This window comes from Brachycentrus maculatus, unplaced genomic scaffold (genome assembly GCF_059751285.1).
Source record: "Brachycentrus maculatus isolate JH-2025_06_01 unplaced genomic scaffold, ASM5975128v1 h1tg000762l, whole genome shotgun sequence".
Lineage (NCBI taxonomy): Eukaryota > Metazoa > Arthropoda > Insecta > Trichoptera > Brachycentridae > Brachycentrus > Brachycentrus maculatus.
In genome coordinates, this window is record NW_028281491.1 from 156,925 (window position 1) to 181,455 (window position 24,531).

At 34.2% G+C, this 24,531-nt stretch overlaps 1 protein-coding gene and 1 non-coding gene across 2 annotated transcripts in view; both read left to right on the forward strand.

Moving 5' to 3' along the window:
• Positions 1-362: 362 nt before the first annotated feature.
• The window catches only part of LOC148300258 (ecdysone-inducible protein E75-like), a 66,227-nt gene continuing 42,058 nt past the window's right edge, over positions 363-24,531 (forward strand). Inside the window, exons 1-2 of the mRNA XM_088275043.1 lie at positions 363-1,086; positions 10,834-10,922. Coding sequence (XP_088131169.1) covers positions 885-1,086; positions 10,834-10,922 — 291 coding nt within the window. The 5' untranslated portion in view covers positions 363-884. The remainder of the gene's footprint in view (positions 1,087-10,833; positions 10,923-24,531) is intronic.
• TRNAG-ACC (transfer RNA glycine (anticodon ACC)) lies at positions 12,693-12,766 on the forward strand. The gene has a single exon. It is a non-coding gene; the product is annotated as a tRNA-Gly (tRNA).

Below are 24,531 nucleotides of genomic sequence, written 5' to 3' on the forward strand. Positions count from 1 at the left end.
ACCTTGGCCATCCCGTCTGGTTAATGCAATCCAAGGTTCGGGTCTACGAACTTCCTCGCCCCACCAGCGCGGCGCGCGCGGAGTGGGGACGCGCCGGCCAATGGGAGCGCGCGGCGCGCCGGATACGGCTCCGCGATTGGTCCGTTTGACGGAGCGCGGCAATGACCTCGAAGTTCGAAATGCATTGAACTCTATTGTAGTAGTAAAAAGCGTTCCAGCGGTACGCTAGAGGCGATATTCGCTCGGCAGCCGCGGCCGTTTGTGGATAGCGTTTGTACGGAGTTAGCCGCGTACCATTTCGCAGACTTTCACTCTTGGGGTTGAGAGGAACCTGCTTCGTCCCATATACGCTCGGCTTAGCCAGTTTTAGTACAGGCGCGCTCGGGTATAGTTCTCCCGTCTGCTGTCCGGATCCGCACGGTGCTACTTCGGTGCGCGTATTGTGCTTCTTATCTCGCTCGGTGTGACGATCGCCTATTCATATTTATCTGTGACATTTCGATCAGTTACCCCGAGTTATTCAAAGCTAAACAAACATAATAAAAATTGTGGCGATTTATTTTGTGGCAGTGATTTGTGACAGCTACCATGAATGTGAAAAATGAAATTTTATTTGTAAAAAATAATTGGATCATATTTAATGACAACTTTTAAGTTTTAAATAAACTGCTCGGTATTTGAAGAAAAAAAACCTTTTAATATATATAGTTTTTCGTGACGTAAAAATATTGTTACAAGTGATTTTAATATTGGATTTATAGCTGTAGAATATAGATATTGTGACAAAATTGCCTGTTGAGGTGACAGTCTCAATTTGAAGGTGCCAATATCTGGTGAAGGTGCCAGTCAGTGTTCGCGCCCATGTCACAGTGAGTCGGTCCAACATGACTATGGTAATGACTCCGGACAGCAGTTACGGCTGCAGGGTGCAGGTGCAGATGTCCGCCGTGGGCTCCACGACCCAGTGCCCCCTGGCGCCCCCCGCCCTGCCGGCGCTGGAGCCCCCTTGCAGGGCTCCGGCCCCCTTCCCGACAGGAGACAACACGGTCAGCTCGGGAGGGCAAAGGGAACCCGAACTATACATCGGTAATGTCGACAATTTACTTCAAAACTTATTATTCACAAAAGTTAGATTTTTTATTAATTTATTTAAATTGATAACTCTTTTTTTTTGAATACCCAGATTATAACTTTGACTTTGTTTAAATATATATTTTTATACGTGAGTATTAAAAGAAAAATTGAACCAATCGACCGACATAAATTACCATTTTACAATATGAATGACAAGTAAATGAATAAACATTTCAAATAAATTAAAACACTAAAAATAAAAACAAAATCTTCAACATTTAAAAATGACTAGGAGGTAGGAAAGACATGGTCTTGAGATATGGGCTACTGTCGGCAAGTGTCATCCATCGAGGAGTGAGATGATATAGTTATTCGTTTATTGTATCGCTGTATTTGCTATCCACATTTCGCAAAGGGATAAATGTTGGTAGCTGTGTTTTTAAAGCCAAAGAATCAATCATTTACCCTTTTCAATTTACAAATCATCCGTCAAAATTTGTAAATACATTGCAGAAAGGGAGCTACCTACTTTGATTAAGCGTATAATGTCGTTACAAATCACAATACATATTCAGTTACCAAATGTTTGAATCCATCATGTATTTCCGTTGTTTCCAACCTGATGGATCATTAATCCTCAAACCTGTCACAAGGATCTCCCGATAAGGAACAGGGGGTCCATAATAGACACTCGTAAAAAACGATTAGCAATTCCCGAAACATGATCAATGAAACACTCAAGGGGCGCTTGCAGATTTTAACGTTTTTTGAGAAATATTTCTCAGGAAACTTCACACTTGCGAAATTATCGAGTATTGTGTAAAACGAATTTCTACCCTTTCGGACATCATCGATCAAACTCACGAATCAGTCACACAGAAATAATGGTAGTTTTAGCTTTTTCCTTTTCGCTTTTTTTCTTAAATTTTACAACACGGTAGTAGAACTAATTTTCCTTTATAATTGAGGTTGGCAACATTAGCTGAGCCCACATAACTAATTTCCTGTTTACGTCTTGAAGAGTTCCATTTAAAAATTGCCGCAATTATGTTTTCTGAAACAGCTTTTCTCGATGCCATGTCGTAGGTATAACGTATTAAATCGTCTATTTAGCACACTTTTCGCCACAGAACATTATGTCACCGTTGCATTTCTCCAGTCTGTCGTTTCCTCGTTACCAGGTTATTGCATTCAAATATGCGCTATCTGCAATGAGTAAACGCGGTGTTTTGCTCAATCTAGGCAGTTTCATAATAAACTGCATGCACCTACTTCCCAGACATGCTGCCGTGATGCAACGGCGCGTACTGTTTTCTTCTATTACGTCAACTTTCTCCGGATTAAATCTCGTTTAACATTTTTACGCCATTGTGACATCTTGTCAATCAAAAGTTCCATTATAGTTTCAGTCGAAATGCCGTTCGCTTACAAAATGTTGTTTGAGTACGTGCGACATTTACAGGTAGAAAAACCTCGTTTTTCGGAAACCATTTGCGAAATGAAAGTTTTTATGCAGAAAACATTACCAAATGATAAGGGGCAGGTATTAGAAACAGACCAATGTAATTGACTTAGAATATTGGCTCCTGATTGATACCATCGCTTTAACGAGAATTTCGTTTATACGTATTGGAGATAGTCTTCTACAATTAAATCTCATTATTAATAATTACATGCTGCCGTTCACTGGCTTAGTACGCTAGAATGATAGTTATCAGATCACGGGAGCCATTCATTAAACGGACACTATCAAACTCCGCTGCAGTGTATCGACCTACAGTAGACACATTCACCCGTAAGCGGTACAAACAGAACCGATTCTCTTTATAAACAATCTAAAATTAATTACGGCTATTAAAGTCGGTGCACATAATTACAATGTAGCTAATCTTGCAAAGTATAGAAAGTTAAACAATACAAAATCAGCAATAATAACTCTAAAAATTGATCTATTGTCATAGTTTGGGTAACACTTCTCCATTGGGATATCATTAGATCACATGGAAGAGGCAACTGTTGCTTTTACGTTCAATCGTTCGTTCGTAGTCTCATGTTTAATTCTAGTTATTAGTACATTTCTGGTATTATCCAACTGCATCACAAAGCGATAGTTTCGTACATTTTTTTCCGAAGCGTGCGTGCATTGCACTTTTGTTTTCATTTTTCACCAAGTACGCCGAAGAAATGCAAGAGAGAAATTGACCTCGTGAGCTGAATAGGCTCCGTTTGGAATCTGGTTTATTACGAGAGTAATAAATGGTGTAATTATTAGATAACCATTTGCCGTAACCCATTCGAGCACCATTTGTTTCATCAGTCATATCAGCACATGCAATACTGCAGTCAATTATTTCTGCACTCTTTATATTGCGATTACTTTTATCTTCATATAACTGATAATCTCACACGTTGCATTAACTCGGGCGATGACAGCGTAAAATGCTCAGAAATAATATCATTTAATTACATAAACGACAAAAAAGTAAATTGTCAACTGAAAGAGAGTTCCTACCAGGATTTAGTTTTAAGCTGTTCATCGTATGGTTGTTTTCTTTTGAACGTCCATCAAGTAACGTTCCCATTTTTTTACGTTTACTTGATTTCCTTTTTCTATTATTTTCTGTATGTATATTCTACTGTTTCTTTTTGAATCTTCGACACTCTTACCTGTTGCTCCTTGCGCAACTTTCGCTTCAACATGGTTGTTGCTTGGGTTACTCAACTCCCGAGCAGCAAACCAAGAGAAATGCCTTTCTTCACATGCACTCGAGTGCGTTCAACCTACTGGAGTGCAACACTCGACCGCTGGAAGTAGTACTCGATAACGCTTCTCTCAAGTGGGTACTAATTACATACTCACTTCCATTCATCTCGAGATACCCGCAATTTGCTTTACTTTCTATAGAACATGAATTACCGCTGATTTTCTACATAATTGCCCTCCTATTCTCGATTACTCTTTTGTCGTCTCTAAACTTCTGTCTTTAATATCATTGTATACCTCTAAATTCAAGATCCATTTCTGCTTTACAACTTAACTAACCGTCTTATCTTCTTCTTCTTCATGAGCCTTTGTCCTCCACCGTTGGATATAGGACTCTTCCCCTTCTTTCTATTTCCTCCGGTCGGCTGCTGCCCACCGTCTTATCCAGCTGATGTATCTGTTTTCAACAGCTCGCTTTCTCTGTGAGATAACTTTTGTCCATAAAGTATGCCAGATTATTGTATAACTCAGATGTAACGACAAAAGAAAGCTCTCTGTGACCCCATTACCCCATTCACTTTCGTTAAAAAGGTTCAACATCTCGATTGAAAAATGGATTCCCTCGCGCCTACTCGTTACGCATTCCATCTCTTTTCATCGCCTTAATTGCAGCCGGTCGAATTGCATCTAACCCACTCTACTACAATCGGAGAAAGTAGCGCACCGAATCGAGAAAGACGGTCGTTTCTTCTGCCTTCTCATTCCCGCTTATGGTTTTTTTACTATCTCTCACCAGCTCGAATAATTTCTCCGGTAAAAAAAAACAGCTAGTGCCGCTACTGCGCTATCTCTGTCCGATGCCTACTTTCTCCCAGTAGAGAAATGCTTTCCTCTCTTTCCCCCGAGCAGCTTTTCGACGATAGTGAAACTCGACTTTAAACCACTTTCCACTATATTAGTAATTAATATCTAAATATCTTTTTTTCTTATATTTTATCTATTTCAATGTGTTTCCAATGCATAAGCAGTTCGGTAAATACATAACATTTACATAACTTTGAACTCTTGACACTGTTGTTTAATTAATGAGTTGAAATATACAATTTTATCATATGTAGTTGATGCTTTTTAATAAAGTGTATTTTGATCTTGAATAATTTGATTTCCATTGACGTTGATGGACCAGTCGTGTGTGTCTGGTTATGTTTTGAGATAATTAATATTTTAGAAACAGAGATCTGACACAGAGAATGTTATTAAATAATGCGGTAAGGTCTAGTTCGATGTGAGTCACTGTGCCAAGCCCGGCTGTGGCGGGGGTAGATGTCAAGGGGAACGGGGAGGGGGTGACGGATTTATCCTGAACGACCGTGAACTAGGTACAGAATTTGTTATTCCCGACATCAACTAACAGGCAACTAACGAATATAGAACTAAAATAACGTCATCTTGGTGAATTGTTTTTTCGGGGAAATTAAGCGGTTAAAATCATAAGGAAATTTTCCTCAAGTTAATCAGGTTATAATAATCAAGACAAGGCAAGACAGGTACTATTGAAGAACCGATTCTTTATTAAGTATTCATCATTCGGCGCGGTGATAAGGAAATAAAAATCCTTCATTAACGTTGTTTAATAATTTCCTATGCTGGATAATAATTTCCTCATAAATTAATAATTCGCTATCTTTACAAATATTTTTTTGCGCATAATGTTTTACAACGATTAGTAAATTAGCCTTGGGAAAGACTCAACGATTTTATCACAATCGAAGGTAACAATTTTTATCTAACTATCAAACAATTTTTTGGAAAAGGGCATTGAGATTAAAAAAGACCCTGAAACTAACAAATCATTTTTTTATCACATGTGTAATATTTGTAAATACCTTTTTTTTTTACGAATATGTTGATATATGGAAATGTATTATATAGACGTCTAAACTGAGGACAAACATCTGTCGTTTTTATACGTAAGAAGTCTGAAATTCCAGGCTTACAAACTGGCATGGCTGGCTGAAGTGATCACTTTATAAACTTGTGTAATTTTCGCCATTCTGCTCATTATTGTTTTTTGTATTTTTTTTTTAAATATGTGTTGTTGTTGGATTCCTTTCGTATGTTAGTTGTTATTTGCATAGATGTGGCATTTTGGCAATTGTCACATCAGCTGAGAACTTATGAAGGATGTATAGCTTTCTTCAGTCGGACATAGGGGAGATTTGTTCAGGATCAGTTCACACGTATCTTTTAGAAGAGAAAATTTAAATTTTACATATTTTTATGTTGACCAGTTCGGCTACTCAAACTCAAAACACAGTAAGGGACATTTTTTGTAGTACGTTTTTTTTGCATTTTTGGACTAAGTAGATTCTACATAGTCCAAAAATGCAAAAAAAACATATTACAAAAAAAATGTCCCTTACTCTGTTTTGAGTTTGGACAGCCGAGTTAGGCTAGACATAATACAATATATGTAGTTATGTTTTGGACTTGAAAAATAAAATAATAAAAAAACAATGTGTTTCCACCAAACACCGTCACTTTACTTGGATTATTTACTTAATTATTTATTCTATCGGATAATCCATTATAAATATGAATATATCATCCATAAGGTTAATTCAGTGTGTGATAATTCACCTGAACAAATAACGAAAAAAATGATAATATGAATCCTAGATGATTTAAATTTATAATTAAACATACAATCGGGCACAAGTTAGAAGCGAGGACATGACGTCAGGGTTTGAGAAAGAGTATTTTTATAATTAGAGTTACCCGTTTCACTTCCCTCGACCCTCTCATTTTTTATCTATCTTTGATACACTTGTTTTTCACTTTATTTTCAGGCGATCTCCGGTCGTTGCCCCTTTAGTAGGTCACTAACAAACATGCCCGCACACTACTATCTCAACATTTTAATATTTCACCCACACTAAAAAAAACGCCGAATATCATTACGACTTTCCTACCATACCTATACACATACATGTACACGAGTGTGTAATACTCATTATCAATATTTCCATACACACACACCTTTATCATGCTATCAACACGAAGCTTATGTAATTCTCTTTCACGAATCCAGTACCCACCTAAATAATTATGAAAAACAACTTACTCCATATTCAATTGCTTAGGTATTTACCGACAAAATTCATCTTTATTTGAAATCATTTGGTTCGGTATCTGCACATCCGTAATTTTGTATTGGCCTTAAAATGAATATTGTAAATATCACTGTTTATCCGCCTCCATAATGTAATGCTCACCGCATGTTGAAGGTCCCGAGTTCGAATCCTAGGGTTGTCAAAATAAACATAATTGATTTTTCACCCTGATATTAATTTGATTTTACCCTGGATTGGTACCCGAAGGAAAAGACTTGTCTCCATATGATTGACGGTTGTCCTATTTTACATTGCATTAATTTACCGCAGTGCCCTGTGCACCATTGAGTGCACATAAAAGTAATAACAAAATAAAATAAAAAAAACGAAAAATGGCTTTCTAAGAAGCATGTTTAAAACTCTTCTGAAGAGGAAGTAAAAAATTTGTACAATGGAAAAAAATCACGGAGGACTCTAAATGCATTAGTGAAATATACACCAGGGCTGGGATTCCTCAGGGAAGTTAACGATTTAACTACGTAGTGTAGATGACATTACTTCTGGACTCTTAATAAATTGATTGGAGTTTTTAAACAATTGGCGATCCGTATTGTAAGAATGTTAAGTTACCTACCGAAAAAAAAACATTTTATTTACCGAATGGAAGAAAAGTTAAAAGGCAGAGACAATGAGCTACGGAAGGTACTGCACAGATGAAAACATATCATTTGAATTTAATAACAAATGTGTGAACAAAAAATTGAAATATAGAATTTTAATATTATATGGAATTATAAAATATCATTCATATGGAATTTTAAAGAAAATTTGAAAACATAAATTCCGAAAAGTATGAACGTGTCATGAATTGGTTTATTGACAAGTGTTTAGTGTACATGTGTATTCAATTTATGAACATTATAATTGTGCATTTGTTTACAGTCATTTCGTTACTTAATTATTTTACATAATAGATAATTTTCATAAACAGTATATACTTATGTATAGTGTACATAAGTATAATGATAAAAATCTAAGTATTTCTGATAAATCTTAAATTTTGAACAATAAAAATCACCTACGTAGATAAAGCTGGTTGCGCATCAAATCTATAACTGGCGACTTGTTTTTTTTTATCATGATTGTTGGTATTTTTAATGTGATGATATCCAAGGACAGTAATTTTATTATTGTACGTGTGTTTACATAAACAAAGATAATACACAGTATTGGTCAAACTAATTGATTCAGCAGCATTATGTCATTTTTGCCAATGTCACCGGCATAAAAGAGTAAATTGAAATTTCCAACTTTTACAGATTTCAGCATTAATTTAAATGTGACTTCCTCAATTAGTAAAACATAATTATATTAAAAGAACAACAGTTTTTTGTCGTATTTTTATTTTCAATAATGCGGTTTATTTTCGTTTTGAGAAATAATTGCAAACGCGGTCCTAAACTATAGAGGTCAAATATAGATAATAATAAATAAAATAATAAAACCCTTATCCGCACCCCAATGGTGCATAGGGCACTGCGTCATATAAACGCAGTGTCATCTTGATGGTTTACACATGAAGGAAAGGTGATCAGCCCTCCGCTTCAGGTACCAGTCCAGGGTAATATTGAATAAATATGACAGTGAAAAAATCACTTATATTTATTTTACCCCCCTTGGGAATCGAACCCGGGACCTCCAGAACGGTAGCCGAGCGTGCTGACCATTACACTACGGAGGCGGAAAATATAGATAGATATTACTATTTCCGTAGCTCTATTTTTCCTTAATGGTTCCTTCATAAATGATCAACGACATCGGACAAACTGTGACATGAAATGAGATAATGTCTATTTTCTTTGATCAATTTGCTAAAATCGTGTTCACCTTGAAGACAATTTCGTTCAGCATAAGATCAGAGATGATGCATTGAAGCAGGGGTCTCAAAAGCACGATATGCGAACTATTTGAAGTTCGTAGATCCATATGTATATATTTGTTCATTAACAAATAATTATAAGTAAATATATTAACGCCTTTTCTCATCTTATTGGTACAAAAAAATGTTAAAAATGTAAAAGTTTGTTGACCCCTTCACTCATTTTATTTAAATTTTATTTTGTTTTGAGTTTTTAGGGACATTATTTTAAATTTTAAGTTCGATTGAATGCAATTAATAATATGTTACTTTTTTAAACCGTTTGAGATCGTTTGTACATATTCTAATATATCGCTTACTTGTCTTGTTTGCTATTTTTTTTATTAAATTTCTCCAAGGCCGCTTCTGCGAACCGCGATATTATTTATCCGAAGATTTGCCAACAATTTCTTATTTGAACAGTTGCTGTTTTCCGTTTTAGTTTGAAATGTATAATTGTTGCGGAAGATGAGAGCATTAACCTTCCCTATGGCCACTGCGTTGCAAACGTAATGCCAGGCGGTTTAGAGGTTACGTGGCTCTGCCCGCGCTCTTCGTCTTAATCACAGCCCCCTTGTCATCTTAATAATAATAAATCCCTTACCGCACCATAATGGTGCATAGGGCACTGCTTCATATAAACGCAATGTTATCTCGATCGATTACACACGAAGGAAAGGTGATCAGCCCTCCACTTCAGGTACCAGTCCAGTGTAATATTGAATAAATACTAGAGTGAAAAAATCACTTATATTTATTAAACCCCCCTGGGACCTCCAGAACGGTAGGCGAGCATGCTGACCATTACACTACGGAGGCGGACAGATCACCTTGCCATCTTACAGAAGCTATTTGCCATACTTATTATTATTAGCCCTATAATCTAATAATTGACTGATCTTTACAGATCACCAGGGTTTTTAACTTAATTTCAATTTACCAAATTGAGTCATGTGTGTTTATAATGCAGTGCCCTATGTTTATACTGCGGTGCCCTATGTTTATAATGCAGTGCCCTATGCACCATTGGGGTGCGGAAAAGGGTTTGAATGAATGAAATTGAATCAAATCCTTTAAAGATAATATTTTATAAAACCTTATTTAATTAAGAAGCAATCATGATGATGATTTTACTACGCATCAACTTTCCTCAACGTGAGGGTTAAGTTCGTATTGTGAAAGGATTTCTTATGTGTTTTTTTTTTCCAATATTTTCTCAGTTTTGCATTGACGGCAAGCATTGTCTGGAAAATAACGTCAAGTTGGTTGTGTGGCCCGGTACTATTAAATATATAGATAAAATAATATAATTTAAGATTATTAACTATTATAATATATATTCCTGTTTTTCAGTCAACATTATAAATATCACGAGCGAAGGCGTAATAACAACTAGTTTGGGATATATAATCATTAATTTTGTATATCGCTCACTCCTTAAAGAACGTCATACATAAAAAAACTTGATTTTTCAGGAGAACGTTTTTAAAGTTTAAAAATATAATACAATGTATTAAAAATACATCAAGCCACTTACTGATCCTTTTACTGTGCAACAGATCTTTTTAGGTTAAACCTGAAGATTTTTCAACTATTTGAAAAATGTTAAGTATATTTAAAAAGATAATTGAACAATACCTTTTATTCAAAATGCAAAAACAACACTTTCTGCCCTGTAGCGGGTTAATTATTAAGTTAAAAAATTGCCTCTTTTGCTGGGATATAGTACATTTTCTGGGCATTCCAAAAACATGCACAACTGTAAATGTCGATTTTTGATTTATGACGTTCTTGAAAGGAGTGAGCGATGTATCAAACATTATTAAGGTATAAGTCTATTTATAGCGTGTAAATAGTGATATCATAGATATGATAATAAAAAAACGCTTATGTTATTATTTACTCAACTATCGTGCATACAAAAAATTAAAAATTATTTTACAGTTTGTAAAATATGTTTAAATTTGAACTGTTAATATTACTGCAGAATTTAGATATTAATCGTTTTTTCTCATTATTTTCAGAATTTGATGGCACTACCGTTTTATGCAGAGTATGTGGCGACAAAGCCAGCGGTTTCCACTATGGTGTCCATTCTTGCGAAGGGTGCAAGGTAAGCTAATATATTATCAATATTAATTATTTCTAACTTATAATATTGTTCAATAGTCACCGATTACAATAGATGACATTGGAAAATATAATCTATGATAAAGTTTAGATATAACATAGGATAATGTTTTTACAACATCAAAAAAAAGATAAATATGATCCTTGAAGTTATTTGTCATCTGTTATCAGCATCTGAACCAAGAATAACACACAATGAGTCTTTTTTTAGCAAGGTAAACATTAGGTATGATTTGCGTGACGAAATTTAGTACTTAGTTCAATTCCTATTTGATTATAAGCACGTAAGATGCATGTTTTGGAAAAAATCGCTCGCCTTCAAGGGTACCGTTAATTATCATGTTATAAGTTTGGTTATATTTGTTAGCATCGAACCTACATATTTCTTGGTCACATTATCCGAATTATTTAATATTACCACGTATGTACTTCTAATTTTGTCACAAACGGGTTTAAGTACACATGTAGATAATGTAAACTTATATCTACTTGTTAAAAAAATCGTTTGGTTTAAAAATGCCAAAGTAATAAAAGTGCAAGAGCAAATTTAATTTATCTATAAATATATTTATATACATCTTAGTTTTTTTCAAGTAGAAGATAACTACGTAGCCTAGATAACTAGATAACAATTTTATTTTTGTACCTTCATATCTAATAACTTTTTAAATTTGACACCGGTTCTTCATTTGTATTGCTGAGTTATAAAGGTTACCTGATTTAAAAAAAAAAAAACAAATAGAACTGAATTAAAGTTGGCATGTATCTGCACTATGTAGTTAAGGCGTTAACTTTTTTTCAAAACACGACACCCCGATGTTAAAACGTAACAAAGTTTTTATTCATAGAAAATAAAGTACCTACTTCTAGGTTTGTAAAAAAAACATAAGCCTGGTTTTTGTTGTTAATGCAAGAGTGGATAATTATTTTTTATTGCATTTTAAATGCACATTTTTGTTATAAATATATTCACTCGTGAAGACAAATGCATAGTTATCAATGTAATAATATTGCATCCTTCTTATGCACCAAGTACCTACCAATAATAGCAACAAAATCGAATTTGAAAAGTAAGTTTTACCTCCCGGCAATTTTAAAAATAAATTTGACATTAAAACTTGGTGGTTTCTGCGTCATAAATGGACAATGTGTGACAAAACGAGTATTAGCCTTGTTATTATTTGGTCTCGGCTTATGTAATCGTCAGTCGTCTCATCACATTATGCCGAGTACACTGAATGATCACCGGCAATTTGCTTCTTGTGTGTGATGTGCTATCGTCGGCGAGGCTAGGCATTTTTGGATAGAGCCGCTGGCATTGAAACTAGCAGCTAGCCTCGCTTGGCTCTTGAACCGGGAAACCACCGCCGTCCTCGAGCGAAAAATTAAACGGAAAATATTGACAGTGGGCAGAAGGCAGGACGCAGGACCTCGCCGGTAATTGTTTATCGACGTTACGAATATATCTTTTTAACCGGGGCCTTGATCTTTAGACCAAGAATATGGAGATACTAGAGCAGTATGTAAGGTACTAATCAATTTTATTCACGCCCTATTCGATGAACTCGGAACCAAAACAAGGATAACTTCTTTAATTTTGAAATTAATGCGCAATTAACCTTATGTATCAATCAGGAAAACCTACTAATATACCGAGTGGTTTTTTTGTACAATTTAGATTTACCATAAAGGGCATAACTCCTCTTTAGATTGGTTTGCGTGTTATGAACTTTTTATTTATTTATTTTTATTCGCCTCCGTAGTGTAATGGTCAGCACGCTCGACTACCGTTCTGGAGGTCCTGGGTTCGATTCCCAGGGGGGGTCAAATAAGTATAAGTGATTTTTTCACTGTAATATTTATTTAATATCACCCTGGACTGGTACCTGAAGTGGAGGGCTGATCACCTTTCCTTTGTGTGTTAACGATCATAAACACTGCGTTTATATAATGCAGCCTATGCACCATTGAGGTGCGGATAAGGGTTTGAATATTTTTATTCAATGATACCTACCAATGTCTCTTGAAATTTACAGAGATTCACAAAATCTGCCTCATTTAAATTGCCATTTTGGAAAATTACTTATCTGTCCTTCAATTTTTAGCATATTTGCGATCGTCAATTTATCTCAGGAACCTGTATTAAGTTTAGAGTAAGCGGAACTCAGTTCAGTTACTTTTACTACATATAAAAACGATTAATATTATTGACCTCGGATGTATATATAATACAGTAAATCATCCAATCGGCAGTCGGATCAGCAAAAATCATGGATTTTATCCGTTTAAATTCAATTACAATTCAGACTTCCTGATGCGTGCGAAAATATCCCGGGTGACAGGTAACTTGTTTTAAATATACATATAAAATTCAGGGTCGCAAAGTATTCATCTAAAGGTCAGTTTGACCTTAGCGACCTGTTTGTTTTGTGTTTCCATTGCGAGGGGTCTCGAATCACAGGGCTTTGTGTTCTTCTCAGACCCCATTGAAAGCGCAGACCCCCAAGATTTTATGAAAAGGGAGTTTTGCAAATTTGCGCTCATTGAATTTCAAGCGAAGGTTAAGGTCAACAAGGTCGTTATTTCCCCCTCATTTTTTCCGTGCACTTTTGCACCTTTACGCTAAGTACTTACATTAGTTGCAATCTGCAGTTTCATGGGATGCGATTCGAACAGGGTGATTCAAAACGATGCGATAATTTATTTATTGATACGTAAATCTCTGGAAACTAAGATTATATACAGATAATTTTATAGGAGAGAAACAAAACGTGAAGTATTTCGTAATTTAAATATATGTAATTATATTTCGATATATTCATCACACATTTGATTAGTGATATCTATCTTGTTATTATTTGGACTAACATTAATAACTTTTAAATTGGCGTAATTGGATAATATGTGTCTTTTAAACATCCATACAAAAAGTGAGTGTTATATGAAAATACTTCATAACACGTTGCTTTTTTTCGGCGGAAATATAAGCCCTAGAAGATATACATCTTCGGTTTTCTGGACTTTCCTCTAAACCTTAACATTGTGGAAAAAAAACCAATTGATTTTGCGGATTTTTTTTCCTCAAATTTATTTTGCAATCAAGCAACACACTTGCTAATCGTCACCCACACGCTCGCGCATCACACGACCAACACACACCGATGCACTCTGTACACACCACCACACGCACGATTGTTTTCAAGGTCCTGGTGCGTCAGTTGGGTTATTGTTCGAGGTTAGACGGAGCTGCTACTCGCTCCGGTACATTCCGATATCTGTGTTTGTGCGAATTTCTACTTCGCCATTCGGCCGCCAGAGCTTTTCAATTCCAACATTAAAAATTTGAAAATCGAACGTCTCTTCAACTGTCAACGAATCTCAACGATTGAAAAAAAAAACAAAAAAAAGCTTTAAAAAAGTCGAAATGGACTTCGTAAGAAATTTTCAATGTACCTATTTAGTATTTAGACTTTTGTAATATTACTGTGAAGATTTTTTTATTGTTTTCTTGAGTTACCTAGTAAATATTAGAGTTGAATCATTTGTATTAACCTGTCCGGGAGTAAGTTTCTGCAGACAAAACTGTATCTGGGAAGTGAGTGTTTTTGCTATTATTTTTCTTTTTATAATTTTATATCATAGTCAATACTATAAGCACCTAATTATCTTGAATAAGAAAATTTATTTATACCAGTAAACTTGATTTATCGAAACATTTTTGTATCGGCCGTACATGTACGGCCATACTCCCGGACAGGTTAACTAATATTTCATACGTTTTTTTAAGTAATCTAATACATATTATTACTATAAATTGTATTATAATTTATTAAAAGCATTTATTTTTCAATTCCATATAAATCTTTTGAAACGAGTAATTGAAACATTTTTTGTTTGCTCATTTTACTATAAAATTCTTCCTTCATATTAAGCCCACGTACATATTTTTTTCTTAAATACTGATCTTATACAATTCCTATTTCTCTTGTAATACAGTTTATTTGTTTATTGAATAATAAATTGAGTATTCTGTTTATTTATTCCTCTACATATTTTTCTTATAACTTCTTATTACGAATTGGATACCCAAATTTCTAGTTTAGACAATCTGTTTGTCTATAGGTCATCGCTCGGCAGTGTTGTCGTTAAGTATTTTCGTATTATAATGTTGTTTACAACAGATAACGCGGGTGGTATTTTAGCCTCTCCTCGGTGTGTGTAGCAGTCTCTCTGCCCTCACACTTGTACACACATACACATCACACGACCTCACATGTGTTGCACCAATACACAGAAAGTATATAGGCTACGTATGTCAACCGTCGTGTAAATAAGCGTAAATAAATACATAACAATTTGAATGACAAGCGCAAGGGTTTACAGAGTAGGCACGTATGTACCCGCTCATTAAATCTCCACATACGTTATACATACGTCCATTCCCGCATTATCCAACGTAGGAAAACAGTAACGTTCAGTCGTAATATTAAATTAACGACGTTATCTCTCTTTGTCATTCTTATAACAAAGAGGGATAAAGTCGTTAATTTAATATTAGGTGTAGTTGTTAACGTTGAAGTAAAAAGTACATTTTTATTTTTGTATTATTTAATACAGCAACAAAATATATACAACTTTTCATCTATGTTGAGATGTCAAAAATCATGTAAAAAATACTCGTAATAGGAGATAATCCAGATTTGTGAACGAGTATTTGGACAGACTCAAAATGTTGTAGATGTATAACAAATTAAAACATAAAAAATAGTATAAATAAGCTAGTTATAGATTACCTTATAACACATTTTTTTTAAAATGTTGATAGAAATAAATACATATTATGTTTAATTTCTAGGGTAAATGCTTAGTTTTTTGTTTATTTTTTTTATTATTGGTATCTCAAACAAATGCTAAGAAGAGTAAAGGATTCTGGCATTTACAATGGCAACAAATTTGAACTCTAGCATTTATTTGATATTACCCTGGATCTGGATTATTATTAACCCTGAAGCGCAGGATTGATCACCCGCCACCATATAATTAATCATTGATCAACTTAAAATTGCATTGATCTGATGCAGTGCCTTATGCACCACTGGGTGCCTATAGCGTTCAGAAAAAAAAAGCCTATCTTTTAAAATAAAAATTAAAAATTATCGCTTGGTTTAATTTTTAAACGTATATTGTAACTGTCATGTGTCAACAACTAGTGTGTGTTGCTCGATTTATAAGTTTATTTTCCTACCGCGTTATATTCCGTCACGGGTAACCGAGGGTTTGAGTTCAGGGTCGGTCGGCAGTTCCCCCTCTCCGCTGCTTTTCTTCTACCATCCTCGTCTACCAGTTCCACCCCCGATATAGACCAAAGCACGAACACCGCAACTTTACAGTATACCCCCCTATAACGCTGAGATAGGTATCGCGTTATCGGAGGGAACGTTATAAGGGGTTAATGTTTTAAATTGTATTTTTACATTTAAATTACTAAATGAGTCATTATTAAATCAAAATATAATTAAAAACATTTACCCTCTATAATATTTTCTCCGATAACGCCGAACTTATCTCAACGTTATAGGGGAGTTTATTGTGCTTAGTTTTACCTCAAATTTACCAAGTAAGAAATATACAATATATATACTTTCGTCTTTAAAATGGTGTTTTATTCTCGATTGCAAAGAAAATTTTACTTCAATAAATTTTATTTTTTAAAAGTATTTTTTAACCTCAATTTGCACTCAATGGTGCATAGGGTACCGCATTGGATCGATCGTATTGACTCGATCGTCAAATTATATGAAGGCAATGCGATCACTTTTGCGCTCCAGATTCTTGGATTTGCTAGAAAAATGATGATGTAAGTGAAGGAGCTTAGGATGAGGGATATTATCGCGATATGGAATAGAAACGGAGGAGGAATACTGGTATTAAGTAGGTAGCAAACGAGAATACAAATACCTACGGGGTTCCTTACTCGTATTCGTACAACCATGTGTGACCTAATATATATGTATGTACGAGTCCCTTTTTATTGCTTACCATTCATAAACGATTAGTACTATGCAGTCTGCCCACCAATGAACAGAGAACAGTTTTATTAAGGTTTAAACTAGACCATCCTCACTACTGGATCGTTTGGTCGGTTAGAAGATATTGTTTATCTAAGCGATTCTTTAATCTGGTTATGGCTTATGCAGCACCGCTTATCAGTTCTTTCGTAGATATATCAGCATCTACTGCTCTTCAATCCTTTCTCATTATAATTTCATATAATTAATGCTAGATAAAAAAATATACGTAAATACGCGCAATTAGGTTCCACTATACCTGACCAATAAACCCTTTGTTTTAATTCATCATTGCAGTGCCTTGTGCGCAAGTGGGTGCAAAGACGAAGAAAACAATATTTTCCACGACGGATGTCGCATTTATGTTAATTTCATTTCCAACACGGCACAAAACCAATAAACACGTATGTTGATGTTATTTCGAACGTTATTATTATTCGAACCATGTCCTGAAATATACGCGGCCGATTTAAAATTCAAATTTGTTCCGAGAATTACATATTCTAAATCTGAATTCCCTTTGTCACCGGCCAAGACAGAGGAACGTCACACAAAAGCGACTCGATCCAAATATAAATTTGAACGCTCTCGAAGAGGTAGGTACTCGGTGCATACACGAACACGGGCATGAACACATGTACGAGACAAAAAGTCAAAAGTGGAAAATAATTTGGACACCTCCCAGTGTAAAATCAAACAGTTGACGTTATCCTTTTTACCCGTGGTCTTATTCAGGCGCTATTGTAGGTTAGGTACCGATCTACCCATTTTACGCGGTCGTCCATATGGAACGCGGGAAAGTTTCATTTGTTTTATTGTTTTTATATCGAACGCGACATCCCTTGTCTGGTCCTCTCTCTCGCACTTGGAATCCTCAGCTCGCCGTGTCCTCTCCACCGCGGGTGCATTCACCGGGACTCGGCACTTGTTGCGACTAGGATAGCCCGCATTTCCGACCGCAGTACGCTGCTGTAGAATTAATTAGGTTTAAATAGTGCGTGATGCTTCAGCCAGAGCACATGTCGTCTGTTCTATTTCTGAGTTCAAGTACACCACTGTCTAATACTTTACGCTCATCACCCATTTGCCACGAAATCGAATAGAAACAATATTATTTATATTTGAAGCACTAACTTTGTGATTTTCCATTTTATAGTTAAAATGCAACTTTGTTTTAAAATCACTATACATATTTTATTATAACTTAATTATAATGTCTACCAGTTTCGAAGCTTACCGCTTCTTTATCAAGCTTCTTTATCTTGATTAAGAAGCGGTTAGCTTCGAAACCGGTAGACATTATAATTAAGTTAAAATAAAGTATTTATAGTGATTTTAAAACAATGTTACATTTTAATTTTAGAAACAATATTTTATGATCTATCATTTATAGGCCAAGTTAACTTTCTTATCTTTTAAACGTAACAACCAAAATAAACACTTATACTTTTGCGAGTATAATAAGTGAAGAATGAGTGAGGAAAAAATGGTAAAATAAATAAGGCAAATGTAATTGGAAGTAGAAACGTAAGAAGACCAGTACTTGAAATACTTTAAGTGGACGGTTCAGCAGTCAGAATAATCGGTGGGTATATATGAAAATTTCATGCTTGTGGAGGAGTCGTAGATGTTTGCACAGTGAGAGAGATGTGGGGTTCTATCCTCTATGCCTACCTCTGTGGGGAAGCGAAGAGGTGAGGAGAGATAGTTAGTGAAATAGCATTATTTATTGGTAGTATATTTATGTTTTAGAAACTGAGAGAAATAAAATGTTATGCTATAAATTTGTTAAAGAATAAAATCGTTATAGCAAATATATCGCTTAAAATGTGTAATAATACATAAAAAAACACTAATATTTTATCAGCATAACACCCTATTCATGCAAGGTGTGTAGGCTGTCTGGTAGATAATGAACGTTGCTCGTCCTTCGTCGAAGATGAAAATGGAATAGGTCGGGTTTTATTTTCACTTTCATAGTTGTTTCTCCAGACTTGAAGGAGAGTCTGTAAATAGAGTCGACTCATCTCATTACAAGGTTAAATTCTAGAGCCCTTCGGTGCTGCGTCCTCGATATAGTTCCCTCCAGCCTCTCGAGCTACTCCGACCCGTTTGTACCCTGCCGGACGAGTCATTATCCCGTTCGGAGATTTAAGACATTTCGGCCTCCCGAGATCTTAACCTATTTATTTTTATGTTTTTATTACGGCATTGTGTATAACTTACGGAGATTTAATGGTTTTCTTTTCAGCTGGGATATTTTTTGAGCTTCAAATGAACCATAACCGTTAAATACTTCTTGCTTGTCCTTCCTGTAGATTTTACAGTTTCCATAAATCATTATTTTCACATTTGAAATGAGATTTCGTGTTTATAGTTTTGTGAAACACGTTTCGGGAGACGGGTCTAATGACATTTATTATTTGATCAATATTTAAAAGTATATCTTTGGGTATTAGTTTGAACAACTGCAAAATTGCACATTTGTAACAATAATATCTAGACGTTGAATTCTCAATTCTTATGTTACACGTTACACGGGTATCTTTTCTGTGAAAGATCCATCGATATAACTCCTAAATATCTCAAAATATTGAATCGGTTTTGGCGCTATCTGATCACAGGAATAGATTGCACAAAGAACCCTTCCAACCCCACGGAATTTCAGACAATTTAGTCCCTTTTTTGTAATCCGCAAGGGTTAAGAAAAATACAGAAAAGATCGGAAATTAAAATTGGAAAAAATATCGCGCACAATGAAATGCAACAAAAAACGAACAAAAATAACCGGCCAAAATGTATCTGACCTTGGCAAAAGCTTTGTGTTTTTTTTTCTATAAAACTAAAATTTTACAAAAAGAGGTTGCCCTTAAATTTGATACGCCGACCCTTATCCCTTTCGCTCCAAATAGTTTTTTTGCGCAAATAATTTAACATTAGAGAAGCAGATGTATATTTGATCCCTTTTGAGAGCAATATTTACAATGATAAGGACGACCCTATCCCGACAGGATGCCAATATGAGGTTAATCCTTTCATTTTCACTAAATTTATGACCGCAGGTTAAATTTGATATTGTTAAATGAGGCCGATGATACAACGTTGATTTAATGACTTGGAATTCAACCGCGCAAACTACATTTCTATTACACCAAAAACAACAATACAATCCGAAATGAAATCGATATGTTTTACCTAGTTAACACTATTGATGTTTGAAATCGATGTATATAAAAATAAAAATAAAAAATTTCAACCAATACAGTTGATTGTTTAACATTAGTTTTTCTTCGTCAATTTATCAACTTTATTTCTATAGCCGTTTGTTACTCGCAAATTCATGACCCAGTGAATTGCGTCAATCTCGTATGAAAGCGATTCCTTTCATTAAAAATTGAATTGGCAATCCTTTGGATCCTAGCCCATCTTGGTTCGGGTTAGGGCAGGTAATGTATACCTGAATAGGAACTGGTCCTTGCGCCTGCGCAGTACATCTCTCCTCGTCTCGGGGGACCCCAGAATCCAGATTTCTGAAAAGGGTTGCTGCATCCTTTAACACAAAGGGAAGTTTGCGAAAGACGCAAAAAGGACCCACTTTTTTTGGCAGTGACTGTTGAAATTGAAATTAAACACGCCGGGATTGGCAACATAAAAAAGAGTCTTAATAATATTATTAAAAAAAACACACTTAATAATATTATAATAAAAATACACACTTAATATTAAATACATATCTTGATTATCACACATGAAAATAAATTTAAAAAAATATTTACAATCGCATTATAAAAACCTAATTTCAATTTTCGTACCAATTTCAGACAGTATTTCCTTATTAATATTTAAAAATATATTTTTTACTCTTTTTTTATCATACATACTTATATCATGGTGCATGAAATACTGCATTAAAAAGTAGATAAAATGTAATCTAAATTGTAAAATAAAATGGCCAATCTTGGGTTACATACTACAACAAAAAATTCTGCCAAACATGAAATGTGTTATTGATTGATTCGGCATTAACTTTGTGGAATAGCATGAAAATTTATATATGAACATAAAACACTACTACGAGGCCACTTTTCAGATTATTAATGTAAACACGACTAGTTTCCAAAACATCTGTAGTTCTTAAAAGTAGTCGTGTTTAAATTAGTAAATTCAGAAGTGGTTTTATACAAGTGTTGTATTTTTGTATTTAAAGAACCAAATGCGACTTATTACACGATGCAACTAAAGACATTTTCGTTAGAGTTTGGCACCCCTGTTCGCGAAATTGACATACAATATATTTTGAACGGATGCTGCGTGAAATTCGATTTCGTTCACAGTTTGCGACCCCTTTATTGAATGCCGTCGAGTTTTTTTTCTATATTGATAAATCTTCATTTTTATTGGGTCAGGTGGCGGGGGAGGGCTAACTCTAAAATTTTTACCTAAAGGGTTCCGATTTTCGTTTTTGTCGACCCAAAAATACATCTGTTCAAACCCACCTTTAGATGAAAGGGAAATTGTGTTTTTTTTGTTCAATAATATTCATCGATTTTAGAAAGTGGTTGATAAATAAAAATCTTTATCGCTGTATTATTATTATTTTTTTAAATATAAAGAATATAATGTTTGGATTATTCTTTTAAAAAATTTCCGAAAGTCCGAAAAGTTGTAAATGTACTCAATGTCAAAATAAGCGAATGCACCTTGCTATGTATAACGTACTTTTTTTCTTACTAATGTCTCCAAATTATGTAATTTTATTATTTATACTATCCATTTCTGCCATTAGATTCTCATGAGATACGATTTGCTCTCACTGATGTGACGTTTCCACAGAGAAAAAAAACATGTACTGCCATCTGTTGTCAAGTAGCAAAAGCTACCGACCGTTCGTACTAAATATTATTTTCCATGCCGTGTTAACCAGTTACATTCTAGTTCAAGAACAAACAACAAACCCATAAGTTTTTATTGCATACATTATATCAATCGAAATTTATTCAGTAAAACAATAAGAAATATACATAAAAAATAATTGACACGGATTTTTTAATGATAAATTTGCATGTTGAGTTATGTTTATGTGCAGTACTTGCGATCAATTCAATAATATAAATGAGTTTTATTAATATCCGAACGGAAATGGTTTGTTAGTCAGTTATTAAAATGGTGAATTATTTTGGTGGACTGATGGCATCTCGCGTATTTGTATCAACATACGAACGACTACAATGATGTCTGCCCCATATTTTTTCGTACATCAACGCGGAATGTTCAGCACCACGTAGTGTTGTAAATATTAGTAATAAGTTTGTTGGTAATCATACCTCCCGCCACCGCGGATAGCGAGTAACAAGCCGCTGTATTGGGCAAGCGCTAACACGAGTAAAGTTGAGCCGTGTTGTGTTGCGTTAGCTGAGTCAACGCCCCCACTTCGGTTCAACGACCGGCGGACGACCTCGTCCGAGCTTTGGCTATCCACCGCCAGAGTGAAATGACATTTAAAAAAAAAAATAAAGTACATTATTTTTTTAAATTTTCATTTTATTTAAAACATCTTAAAATTAAACTAGGAGTTAAAAATATAATTTTTAGAAATTAATATTTTTTGACTTGTTTTGCTTTTATCTTTCTACAATAGATGTCGTTAGTGTATTATTTTAGGTCACTCTAGTTTTGAATGAAATTCTTGCTGGAAACTATTACAAAAGTTCACGCATAGTTAACGAGTGGGTAAAAAATCATTCAGCATATTTATGAACACGATGTTTTTGATAACCGTCTTTATATGTTGAGACAATTAATACTTTGTGTTCCGCAACTTTTTTAGGTCAATGACTAGTATTAGCTTTCGCTTATCAATTGGTTTCCAATTAGTGTCTCCAAATAATACTAATACATTCTGTCGTATTGACAAAAATTTTACGAGAAAGCTTTATTTGCGTTTATATATCGCTCACTCCTTTCAAGAACGTCATAAATCAAAAATCGTCAATTTTCAGTTGTGCACGTTTTCAGAATGCCCAGAAAATGTACTATATCCCAGCAAAAGAGGCATATTTTTTACTTAATATTTACCCGCTAAATGGCAGAAAGTGTTGCTTTTGCATTTTGAAGAAAAGGTATTTTTTAATTATTTTTTTAAATGTACTAAATATTTTTCAAATGGAGAAAAAACCTTCAGGTTTTACCTAAAAAGATCTGTTGCACAGTAAAAAGTTGAAAAAGTGGCTTGATATTTATTTTTAATACATTGTATTATATTTTTAAACTTTAAAAACTTTCTCCTGAAAAATTAAGTTTTTTGATTTATGACGTTCTTGAAAGGAGTGAGCGATATGTGTGTCATGTTAATTTCATCTGAAATATTAACTTTGACTACGCGCTAGGATGCGGTCAAATATATAAAAAAAATGTATTTTTTCGTTTACAGAGTAAAATAGTAATATTTAATATTTATACAATTTTAATATTATTTTGATAATATTTGTTTATTTACTCGATATCAGTAAAGTTGAAATTTAATGACACAATTAATTACTATAACGTTAACTATTAGATTTTCTATTTAATGCCTATTTTCATTTCGTATAACAATCCACCGAGATTAATGATAGACTTTTAAAATCAACATTTAATATTCGCATCAATTACTATTATAACTTAAAGATATCATTTTTTACTCGCACCAAATCTAACTGCGGACAGTTTATTGCAATTTTAAATCAGTTGAAATGATAGCAAGATGAATAGCGTGCAACACAAAGAGCATCAAAACACTTTGACTCTTTTCTGCATGCAACTGAGGAATACCGGAGACAATAAGATTATAATAAGCACACGAGAGTTATCCTAATAAGAATTAAATGTACTTATTTGCACAAAATCATTTTAGAAACATGTAAATGATGAGTTGTATGTATGCTCATCGACAATATCTAGACAATAAATATTGGCCCCAATAAAACGTCCATGGAATTGTTACTACTGGTTTCAGCATCATATGATACATGTGTTAAGCAAAGTTGAAAAAGTTAAAAAAAGATAGGTATTTTATAATGATGTATGATGCCCGAATGTTTGCTTTACCGTTACGTGGACGTGCTACAATAACAAGATACTGCTAGGCGCTAATAGTTGTGAGCTTCACTACTCGAACGTAGATGGCTCTATCACCCAATAACGAAAAATGTCTACAATTACAAACTACGTCAATATTACGAGACCATTATCAAACAATATAAAAAAAGTAAATAAATGATATCAAATGAAACAAACGGTTTGTTGTTTTTTTTAAATCATCATATATAAAATTTAGAAAATTAATTTCTCTACAGAAATGATAAAGTTAGTTAATTGTTGTTCTTTTAAAAATGTAATAATTTATTGAGTAATTAAATTACATCTGGTTGATATGGATAGCACTGTATGTGCAGTTTCGTCTTACTTATTTTCGATTTTTGTCTGATTTTTGCTCAAATTTAAAATGACTATTTCAAAATACTACATGCAAATTTATTATTACTA